The 12,222-nt window shown below is 46.5% G+C and overlaps 1 protein-coding gene across 4 annotated transcripts in view; it reads left to right on the top strand.

Annotated features, from left to right (window-relative positions):
• The window catches only part of ASTN2 (astrotactin 2), an 839,920-nt gene that overhangs the window by 813,876 nt on the left and 13,822 nt on the right, over positions 1 to 12,222 (top strand). For all 4 annotated transcript variants that reach the window (XM_074330925.1, XM_074330926.1, XM_019731189.2 and 1 more), the window contains one exon: positions 10,609 to 10,709. In XM_074330925.1, coding sequence (XP_074187026.1) covers positions 10,609 to 10,709 — 101 coding nt within the window. The remainder of the gene's footprint in view (positions 1 to 10,608; positions 10,710 to 12,222) is intronic.

The following is a 12,222-nucleotide window of genomic DNA, read 5'->3' as shown; positions in this document are numbered from 1 at the left end:
CTCCAGGGCTTTCTGGGTCGGGAAGGTAAGGATTGTCACCTTTTTTTTTTTTTTTTTTTGTAGGATAAAAATGAAATTCTTTTAGGTGGTGGACAGTCCCTGAGGTTATAGCTGACGCGATTCGGGTGGCCCATGAATGTATACCCAAGGCTTAGACCAGTGTTTTAAAGAAGGAAGAAGGGCCACACCTGAAGCAAATATAGGGGCAAGAATACATTTTTATTGAAGTGGCACTGCATTCCACTTCTTGTTCACTTGACCATGTCCTTGCTCTTGTGTGAGCCTCCTGAAAGCAAGGACCACCCTCCTTCTTCTCCATGAGTGTTTCTCCCCTTAGTAGAGTGCCAGGCACCTGGCAGGTTTTCCGTTGGGGACAGATACCCCTAGAGTGGGGCTGCTATAATGATCACTTATTCTTCCTTTGGGTATAACATGTTTTTAATTGTAAATCAATGTATATTTATTGAATTTTAAATATCAATCATTATATAATCATTACTTCTGAGTTCTGGTGTTCTCGGCTCTGTGAATTTTAGAGCAATGCTCATATTCCGTTGAATTTGGGGGGACTTTAGCAGGCAGAGGGGTGGATGGTTCCAAATTGCTTTTGCCTCTGCCTGAGCTTAGCACCATCGTCGGTTTTCAGACTTGGCCCTCCCCCAGAGCTCTCTCTGCTGCCCCCCTCAATTCTTTACCTGTTAGCTCACGCTGGCGGGGTTGAAGGGAGTGCAGTTGGGCGGAGTGATGTTTGGAGTCCAACCACAGACTGCCTCACCTTTGTCCCAGGCAGGGCCTCCCAATCAGACCTCAGACTAGGTTGTTTTCACAGTAGAAACCAGGACTGGAGTCCTTAATACTATGACGCTCTGTCTCTCTGTGCTGGGCGCTGGAATTAAATATTTATGTTGGTAGAAAGCACGGGTTGTCAGCCCAAGTAGGGAGATAAGAAAGTTCTTTTTTTGGTGCCAGGGAGTGGGTGGGCTGCCTGTGGGACAGAGCAAGGAGATCCACAACAGGCCCCCGCTGTCTGTTCTCTCGTCTCACTCTGATACTCCTGGACGAGAGGAGAACAGAGAGATTTTGCCTGGTGGCCAGCACCCAGCTGGGGGAAATACTGGATGTTTGAAGTCTGGCAGCTGGTCCACACCGTCTTGCCCAATGTCCTCATTTCACAGGCTGGGAATTCCAGGGCAGAGCTCAGTGGTACTTGCCTGAGGCCACACTGCTCATTGGGTGTCTGAACCTGTCGCCAGAGGCTCACGGGATGTCCAAGATGGGACTCAACCCGGAGCAGTGGTGACCAGGTTCTTGTCTCCATACGAGAAAGAACTCGAGAAGTGTGACAGATGCAAGAAAGCACAGGAAGTTTATTGAAATGAAAAGTACGCACTTGAGAGGGAAGTGCAGGCGAAGTCAGAGAGCAGGTCATGCTGAGGGCTTCCTAACCATGGGTATTTATACCTCCTGGGGCAGGATTTGGTGACGTCCCATTGATATAGCGCGTCAGTTTACTCCCAGGTAGGTGAGCTCCTCAGTTTCCCACTCTTCCTTGTTTGGCTCCTCTGGAACTGTCATGGCGTCAGATGCATGCTGGGAGTCATAGTAACTGCAATGTAAATGAAATTATAATAACATTATAATTAGCTAAATGTCAGGTCCCGGTCAAAGAGATTAGCCTTGCTGGATGAAACTGGGTCTTGTTCTCCAGCTGCACGTGCCAGATACAGCCCGTTGTTACTCATGTAACCCGTCAGAAGCCTCATGTTGTGTGCTGGAGGGGGTTGTCAATGTCCTAGGTTACCTATCCTGCCCTAAACCCGAACTTGAGTTCAGATCTTCAGCAGGTAGTTGTGGCATTTAGACCTGGGGTCAGAAGAGCTGTGTGACCTTGGATAGTCTCCTGAACTCACTGATCCTGTCTGGAAAACAGGAACAATTTCTTACCCTGGCATCAAATGAAATAATGTCAGCAAACACTATTCTGTTAAGTACTGTCAAAGCTCTAGATCAGGGTCAACAAACTTTTCCCTAGAAGTTCAGATAGTGAATATTTCAGGCTTTGTGGGCTATATGGTCTCTGGTACAGTTACTCAACTCTGCCCCTATAGTGTGGAAACATCCACAGAAAATATATTTTAAGAAAATGAGTCTGGCAGTATTCCATTCAAACTTTATTTACAGAAAGAGGCAGCAGACCAGATTTGGCCCGTGGGCCATAGTTTGCTGATCCCTGTTCTCGATGCTTAGAAGTTGTTACAGTTACTATTGATGACATAACAAATTACTTTAAAATGTAGTGGCTTAAAACAACCATTCGATGATGCTGATGGATTTTGTGGGTTGAGTGTTCAGACAGGGCACAGCAGGTTGGGCTGTCTTTGCTCCGTGAAGTCTGGGGCCTCAGCTTCAAGCCTTTAAAAGCTAGGGAGTGACGTGACTGCAGGAGCTGAAATTACCTGAAGGCTCCTTTGTTCATCCCTCTGGACGGAGCCTGGGCTGCGATGAACTGAACACCAGGATCGCTGAAGTGCCGAAAGCAGCCTTGCCATGTGGCCTGGCTTCCTCACGCCAGGGTGTCTTGCATGGAGGCTCCGGACTCCAAGAGAGAACATTTCAGTGAACGAGGTGCAAGTTACATAGCCTTTTATAACTCAGATTCAAAAGTCACTCAGCGTCTCTTCCGCTGGGCTCTGTGAGTCAACATACTCTTGAACCTTCCCACATTCAAGGTGAAGGGACGTAGAACCCCCGCCTGTCAATGGGAGCAATGTCAAGGAATTGGGACTGGGGGGGGGGGGGCTCATTTTAAAATCATGATAGAATAAATTGATAATGTAAACACATACACCATTGAATAACGGTAAATGCTTACTTAGCACTTACCATGGGCCAGGTTCTGTTTGAGTACTTTATTCCCCCAACAGCCCTTTGAAGGTGGTAAGAGTATTAGCCACGGATTAAAGACAAGAAACACTGAAGAACAGAGAGATTAATGAACTTGCTCAAGGTCATAACTTAGTAGGTTGTAGAACCAGCATTTGAACTCCGCTATTGAGGCTCCAAAGACTGTTCTAAGCACGCCACGCCCTGCTTCCCTGTGGTCATGAAACAATAATGCTTGCTTTGCTCCTCCAGCAGAGCTGGATTAACACCCCGAGTCTTTGGATTGCCGGGTGTCTAGCAAGTCCTCCTGCCAACAATCAATTACAAACATCACTGCACACCTGCTGTGAGTCCAGACTGTTCTGTACACCATGGATAGGCCAAGGAAAGAGGGAAGGGACTCAGTTTTGCTCATAAGAAACCCAAAATAAGAGTGGAAGGATTGAATTCTGATTTAATTCTCACAACCCCATGCATGCAATGGAACCATTGTCCCCACTTTACAGATAAGGAAACCAAGGCCCAGTGGTTAATGTGCCACTTGCCCAGTCGCTGATGGAGTCGAGATTTAAACCCAGAACAGTCTGATAGGCAAGCCCGTGCTCTTTGCCATCCACTCCAGTGGAGAAAGATCTGGAATGGATAGCACCATCTCTTTCAGAGGGAAAAATCCCCAGTCCCTAGAATATCAGATATAGACTATCCGTGAGAGGTGACCTTGGTTCAGTTCTCTCTCTCTACAGAGATGGGGTGGGGTGGGGGACTGAGACCCAGAGAAGCGTGTCCCTGGCCATCCAGCTGCTGAGACCCAGAGCTGAGGTGGGACTTGGTGGTTTTCCCACCGCCCCCAACTGCCACATTGTGCTGGGAATGGCAGGGAGGGGAGTGACGCTTGTCAGAAGGAGGGGGTGGCGAACCGACGGGAAGTTGTTTGCCAAAGCTGCGTGGGGGAAAGGAGCATTTTACAAGACCAGGGCCTCTGGCCTGGAAACATCTGTTTCCCTTCAAATCAGCGAGGAGACTTTTGCCTCCCCTGAATGCCTAAATCATGTGCCGGCTGGGGAAGAGCAGGCGTTGGCCTGGAGACTTCAAACGCATTCTCCGGTGCTCTTGGGGACCTGGTCCTGAGCTGGGCCTCTGGGGCTTTGTCCCTGCTCTTACCCCCTGTCAGATCCGTGAGAAGCTCTCACCGCCAATTAACTTCTCAGTTTCATTCTCTCACCCCTGCTGCGAGGGGTCTGGGGGTCTTGGATGGGACCAACAACAGCTTCCTCTCTACCTACCCTCCTCCAATCTCCACAAGGACAACTTACCGTGGGTGGGGGGCGGGAGGCAGAGCCCTGGGCAATGGCGTAATGAAGATGCTATTGAGAACAATACCCACAGCGCTCTGTCATGGATATCACAGGCCAGGTGTCACGGTGACTGAGCACTTCCATACCCCATCTCTTTTACCCTAACAATGACCCTACACAGTGGGTTTCAATGTTATGATGCCTATTTTATAGGTGAGTAAATTGAGGCAAAGCCTCATACAGCCAATGCGTGGAGAGACAGAATTTACAACCAAATTGCCTAATTCCAGAGCCATGCTTTAGCCATTGCATTCTTTCATCTCCTGTAATAATCCTTCAATCGAATCGCCTTTTGTTCAGTTTACAGGTAAAGACACTGATTTCCAGACAAAGGAACTACTGCTTCTTAGTTGATTGAGTCCTTCGTTCAGTCATTCATTCACTTGGGAAAGTATTTGCCTGGCTCCACAATTTAGGTGGCTGAGCACCAGATGTAGGTGACTAGAGATGGGCAGAGCCATATTCTGGTTCTGAAGACATTTACATACTCATGGTGGCAAGAGAGAAATGTATGGGCACTGACCTAATCATGTGACATGTGCTGTGACAGGGCACCTTGTAGGGAGAAAGGCTTCCTGGAGGAGGTGAGGTTTGATTGATGCTCTAAGAACAAGGTGGAGAGGGTCATGTGAAGAAGGGGAGGGGTGATCCAGACAGAGGGTACAGCTCACACAAAGGCCAAAATGTGGAATCCATGTTCTGGAATCGTTAACAGATGGATATGGTCCTACTATGAAACAGAGTAGGAAGCAGATTGGTAAACGATGCTGCATCTGTGGCCAGAGTTCATTCGAGGCTCAATGATAGAGTCCTGTCTGATGAATGACCCTCAAGGAAACATTTAAAAATACTTTGTATTTCAGTAGTCAATCCCAAGGCACTTCCCCACACACTGAACTCCCAATACTCTAAGACCATATTGCTTTAGGCATCCAAGATCTCACAGCCCACTGTCTAGAGATAAGCTGGGATGTGGACTCAGGTTTTCAGCCACCTTAGCCAGTGTTCTCTCCCCTGAAACAAGGTCAGAAGAAGAAATAGCAAGAGTTTGAGCCTGGAGCTCCAGGTTCCTAAAGAGCCCATCCCACTTCATCCTTGGCGATACCTTTCTAACAATAAAAGTACCCCATAGATGCAGTTGGACCTAAGTTTGCCAGCTGTATAAGGAACAAGGTAGTGTCTAGAAAAGGCACTGGAGGAGGAGTCAGAAAATCAGTGTCTTTACTCCGAACTTATTGGCAGTGGGTCCTTGTGCAAAGTCTCTTTCCTCTCTGGGCCTCGGGTTCCCACCTGTGACATGAGAATGTGGAGTTTGGTGGTGGCTCGGGAGTCCTAGTTCAAATTATCAGTGGATCTCAGCCTGCCTCGATGGGCAAAGAAAGGATGAAAGAACTGAGCAGAAGATAGCTGGTACCCTGCTTGATCCCCTGAGAAACACAGAGCTCTGACTGTACCCTCTCTCAATCTCTCCCTCTCTTTTTTCCACTCTGCTCCATGGGTGTCTACAGGGGTCTGCTTCTCAGTCTCGCCCTCTCTCTTCCTCTCTTCTTTCTCCACATCAGGGCTGCCACTTTCCTCCCCTCCAGGCCCTGCCCGGTCCCCTAACAGCTTTCAGATGTGTCTCTGGAACAGTTCTACAATTACAGCTGAGACAGGCAGAAAGTGTATGGCCTTGTGACTTTTGACCCAGGCCTGTGAGGTTGACATCTTCCTCTTTCTCTACCTCTCCGCCCCCACTGGCAGGGTGGCCTGGGGCCTCCTCCATCCTGAGGCCTCCACTGACAGGTCTGGATACTCTAATAACACAAATGGAAGCTACCTTTTACAGAGCAAAGATTGATTAAACCAGACCTGTTCCAATCATTATATCATTGAGTCCTGATCCCCAACTTGTGAGATATGGATAATTTCACCCTATTTTACAAGTGCAGAGGCTAAGGCTCAGAGAAAGTGAAGTGAGTTCCCAAGGAATGCTCAGCCAGCAACTGGGGAAAGCAAGGATTCTGCCCAGGTTTTTATAACTTGAAAACCTAAATCTACTTCTTCCCAGCATGCCGTTCTTCATGCTGCTTGGCTAAGCAGAGAAGTAACCCTGGAGCCTCTCAGTGGAGGAAATGTCCTACAGGAGCATCATGGAAACCTACGTAGCCAATGGGAAAGCAGTGTTTAAAAAAAGAAAAAGCCACTTCCTCATGTGTTCAGGCTCATTCACATACTTCATTCACAGGAGCCTTTCATGTTTCTCTCAGTTGAAATATATCTCCTTCTCTTCCACTCCAAGAAAGCACTTTCAACATGTGTCCTCTTGCACAAATAAGTGCTCTTTATATGGCCTTTATCAAATCTGCAACTTACAAGCCACTTCTCATGCGTCAGTCCATGAAACCCTTGACACAGCCATGCCCTGTCTCTACAATTATCCCCATTTTGTTGGCTCAGAAACTGAAATTGAAAAATAAGACGTGATACACTCGAGTTCACTCATTCGCTCAAATAGTTAATGAGTGCCCACGCTATACCTAGTACCATGTTAAATGCCGGGGATATAGCTGTACCCACGCTGAAGTATGCACGCTTTAGGAGCTGCAGGCTGGGTTTGGGTCCTGCCTCTGCCACATTCTAGATGCGTGGTTGTGTGGGGTAGAAAGTGCTTACACAGTGTCACCCAGTGCTGTCCTTACCTCCCCACTTTGCCACTTGCTTATTCTCACATCCTGGAGTTTCTTTGTGATCTTGCTTTCAATCCCTGAGCAAGACTTCCCAATCGTAACTCCTGTTGTACATCACGTATGTTTCACATGTGTCCGCACTGACCTGAGGCTGTAGGCGCTTCCCGCCCGTTCGTCACGTAGTAGCTGTCTTGATGAGCAGATCGACTGCTGTGGCTTCGCAGCGCTTGTGTTCTAGTCATGCTTATTTCACTTCATAGTAGCCCCAAAGCCCAGAGCGGTGATGCTGGCAATTTGGAGACGCCAAATAGAAGCCATAAGGTGCTTCCATTAAGTCAAAAGGTACAAGTTCTTGACTTAATACGGAAAGAAAAAAAATTGTACATTGAGGTTGCTAAGATCTGTGGTAGGAACAAATCTATCCATGAATTTGCCTAGAAGATCATATTATAGGTGTGTATGTATAGGAGAAAAAAACCTTTGTATGTATAGTGTTCGGTACGATCTATGGTTTCAAGCATCCACTGAGGGTCACAGAATGGGGCCCACAGATAAGGGAGACTGTTGTATTGTACAATGTGGTTACAAACATAATTTTTGCATTCAGGCAGTCTTAAGTTCTGGTCCCCTGCAGCCACTTACATGATATGTAATAATAAGTCAATTACTTGACGTCTTTGGAACCAATGTGCTTATTGGTAAGATGCAAACAATCATAGTACCCAACTCATCTAGTGTGAAGGTTAACTGGAATGAATAATGCAGGTGAATGACCCAACAACACCTGTGAACACTCATTAGATGGTTACCATGGCTATCATTACACTCAGGAAGTGTGCCGGGTGTTTGGTCCCTGAACTTGAACTGACAATCCTGCAAGGAGGGACTTGTTTTTCCTGTTTCACTTATGGGGACACTGAGGATCAGAGAGGACAATCAACTAGCCCAAGGTCACACAGCTAGTGAGCACCAGAACCAACGTTTCAATGAATGCCCACTGGGCACAAGGCTCCTTCTGCTTCCTCACAACATGCCAGCAGAGCTCTGGGTGACCGGTTCCTGGTCTGACCCTTCCCCAAAGTCCCCTTTGCAGCAGGACAGAGCAACAGCTCACTGCTGACATTCCTGCACTGATAGAAGGTGTCTCCATGGCTCTGTCATGGGCCTCGTGGCATTTGTCCCATAGCAACAAAGAATGTGGAGCATATGTGGTTATGGGGCTTGTTGCCAGCCGGGCTCGTGGCATCACAAACACAGACCCGGCATGACCGATTGATGAATTCTTTTGTGCGCCAAGAATATCAACTTCCTATTGCTTGTTATTTCAACCGAGGAGGAAAAGACAGGATGGTACTACTGTGTTGTCTTAATTACAGTGAAACTCAGAATCAGTGTCAAGGAATAAGTTAGAAACATTCTTGGCATGAGGTAAGTACCTTTACCAATTCTTTAAAAGAGAAATTGTTTATTTTTAAGGAGAGTTTTACACACACACACACACACACACACACACACACACACAAAGACAAAGGGTCTTTTCTCCAGAAAGATCCTGGCTTCTGCTTACTGTTACCCTTGTACCAAGAAGTTTCCTGGTGCCTTGTGTAAAAACAACCTTTGAAGCATCAGGGGATGAGGTATCCAAGATGGGACGGCCTGTGTAGACACTCATGTTCAGACCCGCTAAGCCAGTGAGCGGTAGAAATGGAGCAACAAATGGCAGCTGCGAGCAAAAGGTGTGGGTTTCAGAGTGAGACAAACCGTGGTACAAGTTTCGACTCTTTTCATTATCTAACTCTGTGCCTTTGGACAAATTGCCTGATTTTCTGATCTTCAGTTTTCTCTTCTGGAAGATGGAGATAATAAGGTTCGTTGTTTGAGCAGGTTTTCCTAAGATTAGAAAAACATACGGAATGGCACTATCTCAAAATAGTTGGAAGTAGGCAAGTGTACCTAATGGGATTATATTTGTACAGAGCTGATGTCCACAGACCTTTGGCCAGGAGACAGTAGCTGACAGATTTTAAATTAATGGGCTTTGGAGTCAGACAAACCTCGACTTAAATTGCCAGTCCCAGGCGTTGCTGTGTGGTTCTGGGCAAGCTGCCTCCCCTCTCTGAGCCTCATATAAGATAAAGACAGTAATAGTAGCTATCTAGGATTCTTTGGGGGAATTAATAGTTATGATGCAGGTAAAATTGCTCAGCTCAGTGCTTGACACATATTAAGGTCTTAGTATATATTAATTAATTTGTACAACTAACTCATATTTATTAAGGGCCTAATATGTGCAGGCGATCAGGACCCACCATTCTGAAACTTAGAAATTATACTGTCATGCCCATTTTATAACATGAGGTGAGCTGAGGTGTTGGGGAAACAGGAAAGGAAATAGGGCCCCTGGGACTGCTGTTTCTTCTACTTGACCCAGGCACCCCTCTCCCCCACTCTACACTACGGCCGTTATCCTTGAAGACTGATGAAAGAAGAAGGCCTGACAAAGACGAGACATTCAGATGCTCAACTCTTCTCTTCAGACTGCGCCTGAACTTCAAGGCCCACCTCTTCTTGGAAGTCTTCCTTACTCACTCCTTAGGCTTTGTTCCAACACAGAGCTTAGAGACCTGGGGTATGAAGGGTCAGAGACCCTTCTCCAGGTAGGCCAGAGGATAGTGCGTGCTCTGGACAGAATTCTGTGCCCTCGATCAGAGCTGAATCCACCAGGTTTGTGGATTCTCAAGTCTCCCCTTCTAATGCCACTCTGGCTGTCTCTCCCCCACAGCACAGCACGGAGCTTTAGGTGACACCACAGAAAGGTAGGGCATACCTTGTACCTAAAATAACTCCAAGATTCCCTGTCATGGCACACAACGGCCCCACTCAACCTTCCACCACATCTCATTTTGCTACAGCCACACCAGCTGCCTGTTCCTCCAAGAGTCCCAGGTCCCTCTCTCTCCTCAGGACCTTTGCACTTACTGCTGTCCCTGTCTGGAAGGCTATGCCCCCAGGTGTTCCTCCCATAAGCAGTTCCTTCTCATTATTCAGTTCTCAGCTCAAACTTTCTCTCCATGAACAAACCTGTCGAAAGCACCCCCACCCCCCTCTACATTAGTCTTTTTAACATTATCCTATTGTATCATTTTTCACATTTACCATTATCTAATATTTTGTTTACTGTGTCATTAGCTTTATGTGAGCAGAGACCTCGACTCTCTTGCTCATCTTTATAACCTTAGCACCTAAAATAATTCCTGGAACATAGTGAAGCCTCATTAAGTATTTGTTAAATAAGTGAATGGCATAATATGTAAGTGAGTATACCCAGAGCTACAGGACAGCACTGAGGTTCACTTCTCAAGCCCTGCAGCGAGGCTGCTCTGTTCCTCAGTAACTATCTATGAGGCCGTGGAAACACAGCCTAAGTCTCAGTTTTCTCATTAGTGAAATGTAGGTGATAATATCCCAGCTGTCTAGGCTTGCTTACCTATAAATTAAGAGATTAAGTGGAAAATGCCCAGGAGACAGTTGGTGCTCAGTAAATGCTTTGTAATTATCATTCTGTTTTCCAAGTCATTTCCCTGCAGCCTGAGTGTTCTCCACCACTACTTCGCGATGAGTTTTCGTTCCTCCTTGTGTTGACTGGCCAGGGCCTTCTCTGAACTCACAGCCCAGGGCTCTGTTTTCTTGCCGTGCTACAGGTTCACTCTGTATGCTGTGGATACACGAGGGAGGCACTCGGAGGTCAGCACGGTGACCCTGAGAACAGCTTGTCCGCTGGTAGATGACAATAAGGCAGAAGGTAGGTGACGCATTTCTTCACTTCCCAGGTAACTCCCATGTTGTGTCTAAGTGCTGCACCCAATAGTCACGAAACACCACCCTTTTCCCATGCCCCACACATAGTGGTGTTAACGAAGATAGTGAAGGGACTGAGGGGGAAGCAGGAACGCAGAGCTCAAGTAATCAAAGGCATGAAGGACATCGAGAATGGCCAGCGATGCCTTTGCCAGTGGAAAGACTTGCTCCTCTTTTATAGAGTTTCTCCAAGTTTTGCCTTAGAGGCAAGGAATGATGGAGGGCCAGAGCCCACAACTGTATCCTGGCCCTTGGCCTAGACTTCTTAGAGAACAATCCCACTTTCTTTCACTTCAGTGTACACTGGAGCTGGCAAATTGGTGGCACCCAGGAGACCACTGCACCTTGCCACACCCGTGCAGACATCATTAGCTGATCACAGCACACTTTCATCTACAGCTCAGGGATGGCCTCTGGATTCTCAGCATAGAGCTACAGTCAGGGACTCTCAGTCAAGAGTTTAATGAGCAAGATTAAACCTGTTTTGCTGCCCTTGGTCCATGAAGTTGTCAAATCAGACAGAACACCTGAAAAACACAGAACCATTCCATCAGATCCGCCTTGCACTTTGTTCATGGGCGATGTGTAGATGCAGTCTTTACATCAGGACTGGCAACGGCATGGTAAAGCAACACAGAAGAGATACAGTCTCTGCCTTTTAGGAGTTCACATTCCAGAGGGACAGACGGACTTTTCTACAAAAGGCTCAGTCATAAGCTGGATAATAAGTGTGTTTTATGCTAGTAGACAAGAGGAGATGGTGAGCTATTGAGTTTCAAAGGCAAGGGGATTTGAGGCATCTTCCTGATAACTTATTATTATTATTTTAAAATGACACATGCACATGGTTTAAAAAAAGTTTAAAAACAATAAAAGTCACAGTAGAAAGTCGTACAAATTAAATGCTCCTCTCATCCTGACCCCAAGTCTCCCAGATGCTCCTAGAGGCAACTGTTGTTGACTTGAGGACATATGTAAGTTTTGACCAGAGTCATCAAAGATGAAAAAAATAAATGTGCTTTTTACTCAGGAGCGCAGCCATGATGAATTTCAGTTTCCCTGACTGTAGGAGTGGCTGAAGGCGTGTGAAGGGCACAAAGTGTCTGGATTTTCTTTGAAAAGATTTTTGAAGGAAGACCTCTCAGACATGATCACAAAAACATGTTGGAAATATGACAGAGGGGAGATAGAAGGAGACTGTTGCGATGATTCCAACACAACTTACTTAAGCCTCTGCACTTGTTTGAAAATTTATATTAAACCGTGGACACAAAACTTATGTGAATAATTAAGCTTACAATTATGAGAGTAACTTTGTGCCAGGCCCTGTGACAAGTACTTTACATATACTTTTTAATTTCGTCCTCTCAAGGCATCTCAGAATAGGCAGGAAATAGACAGAAGAGACAGTTAATAGATAGGAAAACTAAACACAGCTAGTCAATGAGATATGCAGA

This window comes from Rhinolophus sinicus, linkage group LG04 (genome assembly GCF_036562045.2).
Source record: "Rhinolophus sinicus isolate RSC01 linkage group LG04, ASM3656204v1, whole genome shotgun sequence".
Taxonomy (NCBI): Eukaryota; Metazoa; Chordata; class Mammalia; order Chiroptera; family Rhinolophidae; genus Rhinolophus; species Rhinolophus sinicus.
The sequence above is the reverse complement of the archived record's forward strand: the minus strand, read 5'-3'. Positions and strand labels throughout refer to the sequence as shown.